The following is a 16,267-nucleotide window of genomic DNA, read 5'->3' on the forward strand; positions in this document are numbered from 1 at the left end:
GAAAAGTTCGTGGCTTTACTCGATTGTCATACACTTTTGTCATTCTTGCCTTTTGCCTTGCCACTCGTATCGAGGCCCCCTCTCTCAACTCCTCAATGAGATCCAAAGATGCTCGCATAGTTTTCCGATTGTCTTCTGCTTCGTAATATTTTATTCTGGGTGATTCTTCTCCAATTTCTGCGGGAGCAATTGCTTCGGATCCATAGGTAAGGTTGAATAGAGATTCCCCTGTAGAGCTTCGAGGAGTAGTCCTGTATGCCCATAATAAGTTGGGTAGTTCGTCAACCCACTTGCCCTTGGCTTCTCCGAGGCGAGTCTTGATATGCTGTAATATAGTTCGATTGGTTACTTCAGTTTGACCATTGGCCTGCGGGTGACCTACTGAGGTAAAGAATTGCTTGATTGATAGGCCTTGGCACCACTCTCTCAATTTGGATCCGGAGAATTGTGTTCCATTGTCGGATACTAGCGCTCGAGGAATCCCGAACCTGCAGATGATATTCTTCCAAAGGAAATTAATCACTTCTTTCTCAAAAATCTTTGCAAGAGGTTTCGCCTCAACCCATTTTGTGAAATAGTCTACTGCCACGATGAGGAATTTCCTTTGTCCTGTTGCCATAGGAAAAGGTCCTACCAGGTCCATTCCCCACTGTGCGAAAGGTAACGGGTTTTCCATTGGTTGGAGCCATGTTGCCGGTTGGTGATGAATATTGGCGTGCTCCTGACATGGTTTACATCGTCTTACCAACTCTAGTGCATCTTTATTCATGGTAGGCCAGAAGTAACCTTGATTTGCCTGCCAATGCTTTTTCGCCTAAGTGATTTCCACAAATTCCTTCGTGAATTTCTCGGAGTACGTAATTAGCTTGGGCGGGAGCAAGACATTTCAGGTATGGTTGAGAGTATCCTCTTTTGTACAGTTCTCCATCGATTAGAGTGAATCGTGCAGCTCTAACCATAAGCTTCCTTGCTTGGTCTTGCTGAGGTGGTAGTTCTCCATCTAAAAAATATTTGATGATTTCATCATTCCAACTTGGCTCATCATGATTGGCACAGAGGACATCCAGGCTCTCTGCTTCTACCTCCTCTTTGTCACATGTGATGAGTGTGATTTTTCTGCTATCGATTCCTATTGATGAGCTTCCTAATTTAGCCAACTGATCCGCTACCTCGTTCTCAGCTCGCGGTATTTGCTTCATTTCGAAGTTCTCCAGTCGCATGAGAAGGTCCCTTACCCTGGATAAGTACTTCTTCATATTGTTTTCTTTGGCTTCATAAGTTCCTTGGACTTGATTGACTACGAGCTGCGAATCACTGTACGCGACCAGTTTTCTAGCTCCAGCTGCCAATGCTAATTTAATTACTATAATGAGTGCTTCGTATTCTACCTCATTATTTGATGATGAAAATCGAAACCTGATGGCGTACTGAAATTTGTCTCCTTGAGGGTTTTGTACTAGCACACCTGCCCCACTCCCTACAAAAGTGGACGAACCATCTACATAGATCCTCCAAGTGGGGGCTTAAGTTTCGGTGTCATTGGTTTCCATTTCAACTATGAAGTCCGCTAAAATTTGTGCTTTAATGGAAGGACGCGGCTGGTATTCAATCCCAAATTCACTTAATTCAATGGCCTACTTGGTCATCCTGCCTGATGCCTCTGGACTGGACAGTATTTTCTTCAATGGGTGATTTGTTAGTGCTGTTATTTGATGAGACAAAAAGTATGGGCGCAATTTCCTGCATGCCACTATGATTGCTAATGCTAACTTTTCGATGTTAGTGTGGCATAGCTCTGCGCCCTGGAGAACTTTGCTTACATAGTAGACATGTTTATGCTCTTGTTCCCTTTCCACCGTTAGGACTGCACTGACTGCTTCTGAGGATACGGCCAAGTAGAGGAGCAGGGTATCCCTCTCGTCTGGTTTTACAAGTAATGGTGATGCCATTAAGTACTTCTTTAAGTCATTGAAGGCATGCTGGCACTCCTCGGTCCACCTAAATCCTTTTCCTTGTCTGAGAACTTTGAAAAACGATAGGCCTTTGTCTGCCGACCTTGAAATAAATCGGTTTAAAGCGACAATTCTCCCTGCTAATTCTTGAAGCCCTTTAATGCTTTTGGGGGGAGTCATGCTCAGCACTGCCTTGATTTTTTCAGGGTTCGCCTCTATTTCTCGTTGGGACACCATGTACCCTAAAAATTTTCCCCCTCGAACTCCAAAAGCGCATTTTTTAGGGTTTAGTCTCATTCGATACTTCCTCAATATCTCAAAACTTTCACCGAGATCGTCTATATGTTTGACAGCCAAGACACTTTTTACCAGCATGTCATCGATATAAACTTCCATACTTCGCCCTATTAATTTTTCGAACATTTTGTTTACTAGCCTTTGATATGTGGCTCCTGCATTCTTCAACCCGAATGGCATCACTTCGTAACAGTAGATACCTTGATCAGTAATGAAGCTAGCTTTCTCTTGGTCTTTGGGTGCCAAAGCTATCTGGTTGTAACCTTGATAAGCGTCCAAGAAACTGAGCAATTCACACCCGGCAGTGGAATCAACCAGTAAATCGATCCGCGGTAAGGGGAATAGATCCTTGGGGCAAGCCTTGTTCAAGTCGGTGAATTCTATACACAAACGCCATTTTCCTCCTTGTTTAGGAACGAGAACCACATTTTCCAACCATTCGGGGTACAAAATTGGCCTGATATAATTGTTCTTTACAAGCTTCTCAACCTCGGCTAAAATATGTTTGTTCTTTTCTGCTCCAAAAGATCGTTTCTTTTGCTTTACTGGTTTCATCCTTGGGTCCACATTAAGGTGATGGAGGGCGTATTCACTTGGTATTCCTGGCAAGAATTCACCTTGCCAAGCAAATACATCCGCATACTTTCGAAGGAAAACTGTTAGTTTCTCCTCTAACTCAGGGGTCATTTCTGTGCCAATTTTAAGAGTTTTTTCGGAATTTCCTGGAGTTATCTCTATCCGCTTAAGCGCTTCCGTGGCCTCAAAATTTTTATTGATTTCAATCTCTTCTTCGATGGTATGCACTTCATCATGTGTGGATCCAACTGCACTCAGCTGCTTTTTTTTCTTCAATGAAATCTCATCCATCGTTGTTTTCCTTTTGCATTTGGCTGAATCTCGCAAAATATTAACATGACATTCGCGAGCTAGCCTGCTATCACCAACGGCCTTACCTACTCCCTCAGACGTGGGGAACTTTAATTTCATGTGATAAGTTGATCCCACTACTTGGAACATGTTTAGACTCGGGCGTCCCAATATGACGTTGTATGCGGAGGAAGCGTTCACTCTCAGGAACTTCACCATTTTTGTAACTCTCATTGGATAAGATCCTAGAGAAACAGGAAGGGTAATCTCCCCCAGTGCTTCCACTACTTCTCCAGAGAATCCTACTAAAGGAGTGTTAATGGGTGTTAGCTGTGCATTGTCTATTCCCATCTTAGCAAATGCATTATGGAAAATGATATTGTAAGAGTGGGTGCCCAGTGAGCCAACTGTGTGGCTATGGGCTTTGTTGACTCTTTGTATAAACAATCTTTTGTTTAATATTATTTACACTTTTATGGCAATGACTTTATATTACTTCATATTGTTATATTGTGATATACTATTGTTGTTTTGATAAAGACCTTGAATATACTATAGTGTATGTAAGATGTGGTAGAACATGGAGATGTCTATCATGAAATACATCTTATAGTCACTGTATATTCTAAAACCGTTCCTAGTCGATTGAGCCGTCCGATAATAAGGATAAGGATCGCTCGAGTTTGAGACTAGCATTTGCGATGCGGAGTACCACGTTTCATTGGTAGGGAACATGGAGATGTTCGAAGCATGCAAATGGATATTCATAGGATGAATAGTCGAACTACCCTATCCGGACTTTCCAAGTGGTTATCACTTATCGAGTGGATAAAGTCCGCGGTTTTGGTTGTACACCATTAGTCCTTACGACTCGAAACATCATGGAGACTCTATATGCTAGTACTGTGCTTTGACTCGTTTACCGACTCTGAGGGGGTCATCAGGTGTCGAGATTGGGTACAGTTACGACACATATAGGAGTCGATGCATTGTTGTCGAGGATTCACCACATACTTGCGAGTGTGGATATCCTATGCGATCTGAGGAGATATTAGTGTGATAAATCTCTGGCCAGAGTAATTGATGTGATTTAAGAAATGGTTTCTTAGTATCACATGCGATGTCACTAATTTGATCTTCAAGATGTATTGCATAGTTATCGAATCTTGAGCGACTCTCGATATACCAATGGTTGTTGATTCGATCGGGATATATGGATGAAGGGACCGTACTGTACGCTAACCAAAATCTACTGGTTCTTGTAGGCACTATCAGTGATACCTAGGGAATCATGGGGCGATGTTGCTAGGCGCTTTACCATGATTCGTTGGGCAAGTCGGAAAGTGTTGTTCCGAGTCACAAGGAGTTGTGAGCCCACGGCTAGCTGTATCCCTGAACCATTGAGGGTCACACAGTGTAATGGAGTTTTAATCCCCGTTGAGATAGTTAAATTTAAAGAGTTAAATTTAATGAACTAAGGAGTTGGACTTCTTAAATAAGAGTAAGGGAGTAGGATTTCCTAAAATGACATAGGGATGGACATTTTTGGAAACCACTGAATTCGGATTCAGGAAAATTTATTTTGACTTTAAAACGTGCAGAAATGGTTTCTGTGCACATTGGTGAAATCGTTTCATCAATCGGAGTCACGATAAATTTTATATTAATTTCTGAACGAGCGGGCTTTGCTTGTCGGGCCCCAGCTTATGATTAATGGGCCCTAAGGTGTTAGTGGCCTGCATTATAAATAAGTTATTTCAGTACAGAAATTACACACAACAGGTCATAATTTTTGAGAGCAAATTTTCGAAAACCCTAGTCTCTCAAGAAGGATTTCGGCTGAACCCCCTCCCAGCTCTGCCCGAGAAATTTCGGTCTGTGATTTTGAATCGCAGTCAGGAATAACGAATCAGATTCGTGTATTCTCTTCGCAGAAAACTTCTGATAGATTTTCTAGTGCAATCTATCAGAGGGATTAAACCTCTGTTCGTGGACCTGATTGAAGGCGTTCATCGGTTCCAGGGAGAGACAACAAGAGCAGAATTGTTCTGTTGGTGTCCATTAATCTCGTTGCGAGATTTGAGGTAAAATTTATTTATTTGTTATTTAAATTTTACACACACGTAATTCAATCGTTGTATGGTTGATACCCACACCATGGAATCGTTCCATGAGAAAAAATTTTAAACTTCCGCTGCACCGGGTATCAATCGTAATTGGTCTGGGAACTCGCCAGTTTTCCAACAGATATCTGTCGAGCTGCCTGAATCAATTAATATATTTTTCACCCAAAAGTTGGAGATTGTAGCGGAAATAACTAACGCATCATTGTGCTATACTAATGTGAATTCCCTGTCTGATTCAGTGAATGTCATTTCTCTAGAGACTTTTGACACTTCGCAAATGTCTTGGGTTTGAACCTGAGGGAGAGAGTGATTTGGTCTTGGAGCATTACGTAGAAATGTCTTTCTGGCTCTGTTTGAATCTCCACAGGCCGGCCCTCCAGTTATTATAGTGATAAGTCCTCCAGTTGGCATGTTGTCCTGGGAATCGACGCTCCGCTTCCCTGGTTGCTCTTGATTCTTCGGAGGTTCCCTATTTCGATGGTCATCATGGGGCTTGCCCTCTCACGGCTTGTAGTTAGATTTACTAAAAAAATCTTTTAAGTAACCACGCTTGATCAACTTCTCGATCTCCGCCCTTAAGCTAAAACAATCTTCTGTTGAATGCCCTCTATCTTTGTGAAAATGACAATACTTGTCAGATTTTTGCCTCGTTGGGTTGTCTTTCATTGGTCACGGGGGTTGCAGCAAACCTTGTTTTTCCGCGACGATTAGTATATCAGTGAGACGCGCATTTAAGGGCACTTGTTGAAGACGAAGGCCTTGGAATCCTCATTTCTCTTCTCTTCGGTTTTCTCTTGGTTTCTCCTCCTCTCTTCTTCTCTTCCCCAAGTAACTCGGAACAATAGTTTCCTCAATGCGTATATATTTTTTGGCTCTCCCTAGTAATTCTTCTAGGGTACTTGGGGGTTTTCCTGCTATGGACTCCTTGAACTTCCGGTGTTGTAGGTTTTGTTGCATAATTCCTGTAGATCATGGTTTACATTTGGGATCTCGTGAACAGCTTGAGTGAAGCGTTGTACAAATTCCCTTAAGCTCTCGCCCTCTTTTTGGACTAAAGAAAATAAGTAAGATGCAGTCTTAGGGTATTTTCGGTTAATAGAGAATTGATGGAGAAAATGCTGAGTGAATTGCTCCAAGCTTGCGATGCTGCCTGCCGAGAGTTTATTGTACCAGGTCAGAGCATGATCTGCCAAAGTTGTCCGAAATATCTTGCAATAGGCGGCATCGCTGAGGTCGTACAGATCATCCTTTGCATAAAATTTGTCCATGTGATCTTGAGGGTCTCCTGTTCCGTTGTATTCTGGCAAATTTGCTATCTTTACTCCTGTTGGGAGTACTTCAGCTAAAACGACAGGAATGAACGGGCTGCGTCGGGTTGGTAGGATTGTCAAAGCACTCTCTCCTTTCTCTTCAGTACGAAACCCTGTGTGCATGAACCCTCGGCTATATGACTCACCTTCGTTTAACATTGTTTCCCTTACTTCCTGGTCTCGAGGTGGAGGTAGCTCGTCATCTATACTTTTTGATTGTTTCCCTGATTTGGTTATTGTGCCGCCAGATAATGGGCTATAGCTTCAGCTGCGGCACGCGAGGAAGCTTCCTCCATCATGGTCTTCAATGCATCAGGAGTGATACGGATCTCATGTTGTGGAGGTGGGACAAGAGGCCGAACCTCTTGATTATCTTCATTGTTACGGGTGGTATGTGAGCGTGTTTGCATCTTCAGTGAATAGGTGTCTTTCCCACAGACGGCGCCAATCTGATGCGGGTTACAAAATTGAATACCCAAATGAGTAGAATTCGGGTGATCTTCGAAAACAGAGGATAGGAAGTCGCGTGGTCTCCTGTTTCTCGGGTCACCTGATGAAGTTGAGATCCAAAGCTTGATATCCTCTGGGCTGTCACTTGTTTCACGAACAAACGTTAGAGACGTCGGGTGGTCACCCAGCGATAACCCTCCGACGCTCAAGTCAGTGACCTGTAACAAAAGTTGAGAGCTTAAGAATGAGAATTCCAATTACCTTAAAATGAAGAAATCCACGGATATTTATAGGCAAAAAATGTGCTTAATTGCAAATTTACCCCTCTAGGGTCTAAAATGCAAATTAACCCTTTTAGGGTTTAAAAATTAGAAATTGGTCCTTTTAAAATGCGAATCTTAAAAATTGAGCTACAAACTTTATTTATATATATTATTTTATTAAAATATGACTATACCTATCAATAAGGAAGAGCAATAAATATATGAGTAATACTACATTTGGATTTCTGAATGGTTCGTAGATATATACAGTGTTCACGTATATATAGTGGGATAGTACTTGATAGAAGTAATTATAAAATAAGATATTTTTTTTTGTCCTCTAAAGATATAATTATACTAGACTAACCTTTATATAATATAATATATTATTAAATGATAAGGTAGGAAAACAACTCGAAATCTCATTAGAAAATGTCAAATGATAAGTAGCAACACGGTTAAATACAAAAGCTCGGGTAACATCATCTCACATTTCAATTTTGTGAAACACGATCCTATTTATAAAAAAATATTTTGTATGTCAAAATTATTAATTTTCACTATAAGTATGGATATGATTGACTCATCTCACAAGAAACCTGATCATGTTGAATCATAAATTATACATATCACTACAGATGTAAATGAACCGAACTATTCGCGAGCTATTCAGATCTCGATTCGATAAAAAGCTCTTTTGAGCTGATTTGTTGAGCTTAACGAGCTAAGCCTCAGCTTGATTTCGAGCTCGACAATTTTCACAAGCCGAGATTGAGCTTAAGGATGTTCGGCCCGTGAGCTCGCGAACATGTTCGTTAATAGGCTCAAAAACTAGAGCTCGGGCTCAGATCGTTTAGGTGGACTGTCAGCTTAAGCTCGGGTCGTTTAGATGGCTCGCAAGCTCGAGCCCAGGTCGTTCAGATGACTTACAAATATATTCATTTAATTTATATCGTTGCAAGCCCGAATTTGATTCGTTTATCTAGTTTGAGTTTTTTTCTTATATATATTTGTGAATATGCATGTCATATGGCTTGTGAGCAAGCTCAAGCTCGGCTCATATGTTGAGTAAACAAATAAAAATATTAATACTATTACAAGTGACATGATTGGAACACAATACCGTGTTGAAAGAAAGATGAATTAACAACACATAGGACGTAATCATAATTTGCATTTTTTATTTTAACTTAAAAATAATTATATTAAAATACTCTTAGAAACATAATAAATAAATTATTTATGAAACGACCCTAACTCTCTAAATGTAAATAAATATGCGGAATTTTTTTTTTTTTATACTTACTAAGTAAAAATATGTAAATACATGCCCATACATATATGCACAAAATAAGTAGTTTTTAAAAATAAATAACTTGAATAAAATAATGCAAAAATTTGAAATTTAATATTTCATAAATTAAATATCTGAGTCATGCATTTAATAAAATACTGACAAAAGCAAAATAAATTAAAGTTTACATGCACTGAAAATACTTAAATAAAAACATACAATAGTGTCAATTATTGAAAATAAATAAAAATGTATAACATGAAAAAATATTCGAAACATGCATATAGACTCAGACAATGGTCACGGGATCACTGCATGTCCGCTCATAGGTCCTCGCCGTTGGTGGGTACTACATCCTTCTCTACGTACTCACCTGCACCATATTAGTGTAGTGAGACTAGAGGCACAACATGCTAACATAACAAGGGTTTAAAATAATTTAAATCACTTTAATACTAATACATAACATATATATGAATGAGCATGCTTAAAAATATCATGAACATAACATAGACTTAAATTAAACTTGAATATCATAATAATACATAAACATTGTTGAGCAAAGTATTTTCTAACATCGAAAGGTCGTATCCATAGTGTAACCATACATACATTAAATACTGATCAGCGTGGTAAACCAACGTACGTGGCGGTGACGAATCACCTTTTAAATTGGCAGTAAACTGCCCTTCAATAGTTCACATATGGGGACGAATCCCCCTTAAATTGTCACACTACTTCAACTTCCAACATAAAAATTATTTTCTTTTGATCAACCTTAAACATTAAATCATGCATAAAAATTATTTCATGAATGCATGTACTTAAATAAAATGTGTGTCCTTCATATATATTTAATTTAATTTCATACTAACATATAAATATTAAAAATAACTTCCATGCATAAAAATAATTAAATATATATTCAGGACACATGCAATTTCTCATGGGTTGTACTGAACTGCTGGCCCTAACACTCAAGCCCAATTTCTTAAATTTTGGCCCATTAACACCGAGACTAGCCCATTAACATACTTAAGCCCATTAACACATTTCTAAGCCCAATAAAAATTTCCTGGCCCAATAACACTCTATTTTGGCCCAATGGGCCCAAAAGCCCAAAGACTGGCCCTATAATTTCCATGGGCTCTAAAGCCCATAAAAATTAGTGAACTAACTTAAATTAATTATTTAAGCCCATTAAGAAAATTTAATATAGCCCATTAATTTAATTAAACTAATTAGCCCAATTAAACACTTAGACTTATTAATTAACTTAAAAATAAAATACCCGAGCCCAACTAACTTGACCCGGACTCAGACCCAACTAACATAACCCAAGACCCACTGACTTGACCCGGACCACCAACCCGACCCGGACCCATCACTGAAACCCTAAACTCGTCGCCCCTCCTCTATGCCTCTCGGCCGCGAGCAGCAGCCACTCCATGGCTGCTGCCGGCCTGCTCCGGCTGCCCCTGGCCGGAGCTCCGCCGCCCCGACGTAGCCCACATCTGGGCGATCCTAACCTGACCAAGGCCCCGACCCCATGCAGCCCCACGCATAGAGGCCGAACCCCCTTCCATCGAACCCTAACCTGCGCACACACAAGGCCGATCTTGCACCAGCCCTTTCCTGGGCTCGTTTGGCTCGAACCACTCGAGCCACTCGAGTCCAAACCACCCTCACATAGCCTAGGAACCCCTGGCCAGCAACTGGACGCACCCATGGCTAAAAAAACGTGAGCATGATTCAACCCATCAAAGAACAAGGCGCATAACAACAAAACCAATCGATTTTTCTGAAAATTTATTGAATAATTCTGATAATCACACACACACACTCATAAAAACTGATATGGCATCAAAAAAATCGAAAGGAAACATGCCTAGCACCGAAGATTGAAGAGAAGTAGGTGTAGATGACGATTCCGGGACGACGGGACGATGATCAACCACCTTGGAAGCTTAAAATCGATCTCCTAAGAAGTTTTCTGGCCTGGCACGATGAAGGAGATGAAGAACAAGGGAGGGGGTGGCGGCTGAAGGATTGAACGTAGGGTTGGGGTTTATTTTTTTTTTGGGTGATTTTTGATTAATTTAGAATATAGGGTAATTAAAATATTAATAAGGGTTTTAAATATAAAATATACAACTTAAAACTCCAAATAAAAGTTAAGAATCTGATAACTCATTTAAAATCCCGAAATATGAATTTTAGGGAATTTTAAAGGTAATTAAAAGCCAATATTTTGACTAAATTTGGATAAAAATGGACTCCTAAAATTATATAAAATTAAATACTGATAATTTTGAGGAGATAAAACTCAAAATAATATTTTTGGGCTCTTAAAAGGCTCATGAAATACATTGGATAGAAAGTTGTCATCTCGTCCGTCCACGATCCCGTCTACGCGATAAAATAATTTAAATACCAAAAATCATAAAAATCTCAAATTATGGGTTAAATGCTTGAAAATAAATCTTAAAACATGCACAAATAATTCACATAATAATTTAACCCATAAATCTAAAATTTTAAATAAATAAATTTCCTAATTATGCATGCGAATTTACGTATTAAAATACCGGGTGTTACAATTCTCCCCCCCTTAAATTGGATTTCGTCCTCGAAATTAAAGTACTTACCCGAACAACTCCGGGTAGCGAGTCCTCATATCTGCCTCGGTCTCCCAAGTAGCTTCCTCCTCCGAGTGATTCAGTCACTGGACTCTAACCATCGGTATGACTCGCGTCCTAAGTCTCTGCTCCTCCCTAGCCAAGATCTGCGCTGGCCTCTCCTCATAAACTAGATCAGGTGGCAACTGCAAGGCCTCGAAATCCAACACATGCGACGGGTTAGAGACATATCTCCGAAGCATGGATACATGGAAAATGTTGTGCACTGCCGCTAGTCCTGGTGATAGAGCTAAACGGTAGGCCAACGTGCCAACTCTCTCCAAGATCTCGAATGGCCCTATATACCTCGGATTAAGCTTCCCTCTCCGGCCAAATCGTACCACTCCCTTCATAGGTGACACTCTCAGAAACACGTGATCACCTACTGCGAACTCCAAATCTCGTCGTCGAGTATCTGCGTTACTCTTCTGACGACTCTGAGCAGTCCTCATTCGATCCCGAATCTGAGTCACAATGTCAGCTGTCTGCTGCACGATCTCAGGACCAAGTAAAATCCTCTCACCAACTCCAACCATCTCCGTTGCCTCATGTTCAACTCCTTCTGAGTGAAGAAGTACTTGAGGCTCTTGTGATCAGTGAAAATCTCGCACTTCTCGCCATACAGATAGTGCCTCCAGATTTTCAAATCGAAGACCACTGCTGCTAACTTCAAGCCATGTGTCGGGTAGTTCTGCTCATGAATCTTCAACTGCCTCGACGCATAAGCAATAACCTTAACACACTGCATAAGTACTGCGCCTAAACCTAGCTTAGACGCGTCGGTGTACACCACTAACTCCTCGTGTGGTACTGTCATCGCTAAAATCGGTGCAGTAGTGAGTGCTTCCTTCAGCTGATCGAAGCTCCTCTGACAGTCTGAACTCCAAATAAACTTCGCGTTCTTCTTGGTTAAGGAAGTCAAGGGTACTGCAATAGAGGAAAAACCCTTGATGCACTTCCTATAATATCCTGCCAAACTCAAGAAACTGCGAATCTCCGAAGCATTCCTCGGAATACCCCATTTGTGCACTGTCTCAACCTTCGACTGATCCACTGCAATCCCATCTCTCGAAATAATGTGGCCAAGAAATGCCACCTGCTTGAGCCAAAACTCGCACTTGCTGAACTTGGCATACAAACGATGCTCCATCAAAGTCTACAAGACTGTCTATAGATGCTGCCTATGCTCCTCAACGCTCCTAGAGTATATCAAGATATCATAAATGAAGACTATGATGAACTGATCAAGATACGGCTGAAAAACCCGGTTCATGAGATCCATGAAAACCGCTGGAGCATTGGTCATCCCAAATGGCATCACTAAGAACTCGTAATGCCCATAACGTGTTCGGAAAGCAGTCTTGGACACATCTGCATCTCTAACTCGCAGCTGATGATAACCAGATCGCAGGTCGATCTTGGAGAACATCGAAGCTCACTATAACTGATCAAATATGTCCTCTATTCTCGGCAGTGGGTACTTATTCTTCACTGTGACCCTGTTGAGCTCTCGATAATCGATGCACAATCTCATGCTGCCATACTTCTTCTTCACAAATAATACTGGAGCTCCCCATGGAGAAAAGCTAGGACGAACAAAGCCTTTCTCTAATAACTCCTGTATCTGCTCCTTCAACTCTTTCATCTCGGTAGGAGCAAGTCTGTATGGTACCTTAGAGATAGGCGCGGTGTCTGGCACTAAGTCGATGCTGAACTCCACATCTCTCACTGGTGGAATTCCTGCAACATCTTCCGGAAAGACGTCCGAAAAGTCACGGACCACCTCTATCTCTGATAATGATCTGCTAGATGGTCCTGAGGCCGTGACAATACTTGCTAGAAAACCTTGGCAACCCCGTTTCAACAGCTTCCTCGCCTGAATAAGAGATATCACCTGAGGAATATCACTGCTCTGAGATGCATGGAAGGTAAACGGGTCGCCTTTTGATGGTTTCACTGACACTGATCTCCGACAAAAGTCAATCGAAGCTCCATTGACTGTCAACCAGTCCATACCCAATATCAAATCAAATCCACTCAACGGCAAAACCACCACATCTGCGCGAATGGAGTGCCCCTGAAGCTCCATCTCCAGTTCTCGAATGACACTAGAGGTAGAAATAATCTGTCCTGATGGCATAGTGACATCATAACCACTGTCAATAATCTCAGGTGTGATGCCTATCCGTCTGATAAACTCCAGGGAGATAAACGAATGCGTAGCCCCTGAATCTAGCAACGCAACGTGGAGTTGCCTCCAACTAGAATTCTCCCTGCACGCAGAAGAATCCCAACAATTTCATACCACTACTAAACTTTCCCCCAAAGATGAGTCACTAATAACCCTTAATTCTAATCACAAGTAAAACATGCTTCTTATTCTAACATGCAGATAAAAAAATCCCAAATACAAATTATTTCACAAAGAAAAATCGAAATTCTTAACCAAAGGAAGAAATTATAAAATACTAGGGGTAAGATATACCGGTGATCAAGGAAGTGTATGGGTCTGCCTCCTCTGCCTGCATAACGAACACTCTACCAGTGGTGTTCTTCTTCCTCGGGCAATTAGCTATCTGGTGCACTGGCTCTCTACAGTGGAAACAAACTCCTGCTCCCAGAAGACAAGGTCTCGAATGCATCTTCTGACACTTCGGGCAAGTAGGAAAACCTCCAGTATTAGGGGCCCCGCCCCTCGGCTGCTGTGGCCTCTGCTGCTGGTTCGGGCCCTTAGACGGCCCAGTATACTGCTTCTTCGCAGGAGGCTGCGAATATGGTCGCTGAAATCCAGAGTGAATCTGTCTCTTCCCCTGCTGCTCTCGCTGTATCTCTCTCCTACCCTCCTCTGACCTCAGTGCTCTACTAACTGCCGCCTCATATGTAGCGACGTCCATCATACGTACGTCATGCTTGATATCCGCCTTCAGTCCCTCCACAAACTGCCTCATCTTCTCCCGTGGACTGTCTGAAATCAGAGGCACAAAATGATAGCCCCTCTCGAACTGTCTCACATACTCAATCACTGACCTGTCCCCCTGCCGGAGACTCATAAACTCCCGAATCATGCGACTGCGCACATCCTCCGTGAAATACTTGGCGTAGAAGATACGCCTAAACTCCGTCCAAGTAAATATAGGAAGATGTACTCCCCTGGCAGCACCCTCCCACTAAAGAGCTGCATCTCCCTTCATCATATAAGTCGCACAGTTCACCCTGTCGGCGTCAGTAATCCCCATGTATGCAAAGATGGACTCCAAAGAGCAAATCTACCCCTCAGCAATCAATGGATCGGTGGTACCAGTGAACTCCTTCAGTCCCTTCTTCTGGAACATCTCAGCTATGTCCTCCTCGTGGGACAGTCTAGGACGTGCAGCCTGCTGCTCCAACAGAGCAGTAATCCCTGCCATCATATTAGCATTGGCCTGCTCCAATGCTGCAAGTGGATCCTGGGGTGGAGGTGGAGATCCCTCACGTCTGTTCACAGGTCTGGGAGGCATTCTGCACCACCACATATATCTCTACGTAAATCGCCATGCATAGCTAAGTTCTTTAACATTAATGCTAACTTAAATTCTTAAAAGTAAATCATGCTATAAACACTTAAAACTTACAGACCGGTAGTGTGGATTTCTGAGCTCGCATAGCAGTAATGACCCCTCTAAGAACTTGGCTTTGATACCAATTGAAACGACCCTAACTCTCTAAATGTAAATAAATATGCGGAATTTTTTTTTTTTTTATACTTACTAAGTAAAAATATGTACATACATGCCCATACATATATGCACAAAATAAGAAGTTTTTAAAAATAAATAACTTGAATAAAATAATGCAACAATTCGAAACTTTAATATTTCATAAATTAAATATCCGAGTCATGCATTTAATAAAATACTGACAAAAGCAAAATAAATTAAAATTTACATGCACTGAAAATATTTAAATAAAAACATACAATAGTGTCAATTACTGAAAATAAATAAAAATGTATAACATGATAAAATATTCGAAACATGCATATAGACTCAGACAACGGTCATGGGGTCACTGCATGTCCGCTCATAGGTCCTCGTCGCCGGTGGGTACTACATCCTCCTCTACGTACTCACCTGCACCATATCAGTGTAGTGAGCCTAGAGGCCCAACATGCTAACATAACAAGGGTTTAAAATAATTTAAATCACTTTAATACTAATACATAACATATACATGAATGAGCATGCTTAAAAATATCATGAACATAACATAGACTTAAATTAAACTTGAATATCATAATAATACATAAACACTGTTGAGCAAAGTATTTTCTAACATCGAAAGGTCGTATCCATAGTGTAACCATACATACATTAAATACTGATCAGCGTGGTAAACCAACGTACGTGGCGGTGACGAATCACCTCTTAAATTGGCAGTAAACTGCCCTTCAATAGTTCACATATGGGGACGAGTTCCCCTTAAATTGTCACACTACTTCGACTTTCAACATAAAAATTATTTTCTTTTGTTCAACCTTAAACATTAAATCATGCATAAACATTATTTCATGAATGCATGTACTTAAATAAAATGTGTGTCCTTCATATATATTTAATTTAATTTCATACTAACATATAAATATTAAAAATAACTTCCATGCATAAAAATAATTAAATATATATTCAGGACACATGCAATTTCTCATGGGTTGTACTGAACTGCTGGCCCTAACACTCAAGCCCAATTTCTTAAATTCTGGCCCATTAACACTGAGACTGGCCCATTAACATACTTAAGCCCATTAACACATTTCTAAGCCCAATAAAAATTTTCTGGCCCAATAACACTCTATTCTGGCCCAATGGGCCCAAAAGCCCAAAGATTGGCCCAATAATTTCCATGGGCTCTAAAGTCCATAAAAATTAGTGGACTAACTTAAATTAATTATTTAAGCCCACTAAGAAAATTTAATATAAAGCCATAAAAATTAGTGGACTAACTAAATTAGTTATTTAAGCCCACTAAGAAAATTTAATATAGCCCATTAATTT

At 40.7% G+C, this 16,267-nt stretch overlaps 1 protein-coding gene across 1 annotated transcript; it reads right to left on the reverse strand.

The window, feature by feature from the left end:
- Positions 1-761: 761 nt before the first annotated feature.
- On the reverse strand, positions 762-3,467 carry LOC140878520 (uncharacterized). The gene is made up of 2 exons (XM_073282119.1): positions 1,652-3,467; positions 762-1,477 (listed from the first exon to the last, which is right to left on the reverse strand). Exons 1-2 carry the CDS (start codon positions 3,465-3,467, stop codon positions 762-764), a joined length of 2,532 nt encoding a protein of 843 aa, XP_073138220.1.
- Positions 3,468-16,267: the final 12,800 nt, after the last annotated feature.

Source organism: Henckelia pumila, chromosome 2, assembly GCF_033568475.1.
Source record: "Henckelia pumila isolate YLH828 chromosome 2, ASM3356847v2, whole genome shotgun sequence".
NCBI classification, from domain to species: Eukaryota; Viridiplantae; Streptophyta; class Magnoliopsida; order Lamiales; family Gesneriaceae; genus Henckelia; species Henckelia pumila.

Coding starts and splice junctions, on each gene's coding strand:
- LOC140878520 (XM_073282119.1), bottom strand. CDS start 3,467: ATGGGAATAGACAATGCACAGCTAACACCCATTAACACTCCTTTAGTA. Junction 1,478..1,651: donor GTCCAGTCCAGAGGCATCAG/GCAGGATGACCA, acceptor CCACTTTTGTAG/GGAGTGGGGCAGGTGTGCTA.